Source organism: Eimeria tenella, genomic scaffold (genome assembly GCF_000499545.2).
Source record: "Eimeria tenella Houghton genomic scaffold, Eth_scaff3703, whole genome shotgun sequence".
In the NCBI taxonomy this organism is placed as follows: Eukaryota; Apicomplexa; class Conoidasida; order Eucoccidiorida; family Eimeriidae; genus Eimeria; species Eimeria tenella.
The window spans coordinates 1252-2027 of NW_013543288.1; the positions used below are offsets into that span (position 1 = coordinate 1252).

At 58.6% G+C, this 776-nt stretch overlaps 1 protein-coding gene across 1 annotated transcript in view; it reads left to right on the forward strand.

Moving 5' to 3' along the window:
• ETH_00043510 (uncharacterized protein) overlaps positions 1–776 on the forward strand; it is a gene marked incomplete at both ends in the record, with an annotated part of 1521 nt that overhangs the window by 343 nt on the left and 402 nt on the right. The window contains 3 exons of the mRNA XM_013376580.1: positions 35–119; positions 307–377; positions 662–774. Of these exons, the coding sequence (XP_013232034.1) occupies positions 35–119; positions 307–377; positions 662–774 (269 nt within the window). The remainder of the gene's footprint in view (positions 1–34; positions 120–306; positions 378–661; positions 775–776) is intronic.

Sequence of the window (776 nt, forward strand, 5' to 3'; positions counted from 1 at the left end):
GCAAGGGTTTAGGGTTTAGGGTTTCGGGGTGCAGCAGGCGCTTAGCCGCCAGGGCTGAAGGTCCGCGCCTGCCAGCAGCAAACGAGCTGCCTCGCGCCTATTTCACTTTAGGGTCTAGGGTTTAGGGTTTAGGGTTTAGGGTTTAGGGCCGCTGGTGCGCAGCTGCTGCAGCCTCGAGCTCTCCCCTCTTATTCGAAGCGCTCGAGCCCCCGCTGCTGTGCGCCCCAGCCTCTAGGGTTTAGGGTTTGGGGTTTAGAGCGCAGGGCTTAGGGTTTAGGGTTTAGGGTTTAGGGTTTGTGTTTGCAGGGGTGCGGCGGCTTGCGCCACCTGGAGAGTCTCTTTCAAGCTGTGGAGTCTGTCTCCATGGCAATTCAAAGGTCTTGTGCTGCAGAGTGGAATGAGTTCTTACAGGTTATAATTACCAGCGTCACCCGCAGGCTGCAGTCGCTGCAGCAGCGCAGCGGCAGCAGCAGCAGCAGCGCAGCAGCAGCGCAGCAGCAGCAGCAGCACAGCAGCAGCAGCAGCAGCAGCGCCGCGGCAGCGCAGCACACTCAAAGCAGCCGCCGTCACGACGGGACCACTTCGCACACGCCACGCTCCACTGAAACAGACAGCTCTAAAAGATAGGGTTTAGGGTTTAGGGTTTAGGGTTACAAATTAGGGTTTGGGGTTTTGGGCTCGAGCCCAGCCAGCAGGTACACCACAATGACGCCACTCAGGCCCTCACAGCCGCTCCAAGCCGTTTGTTTTTTAAGGCAGCAAAAGCAGCAGCAGCA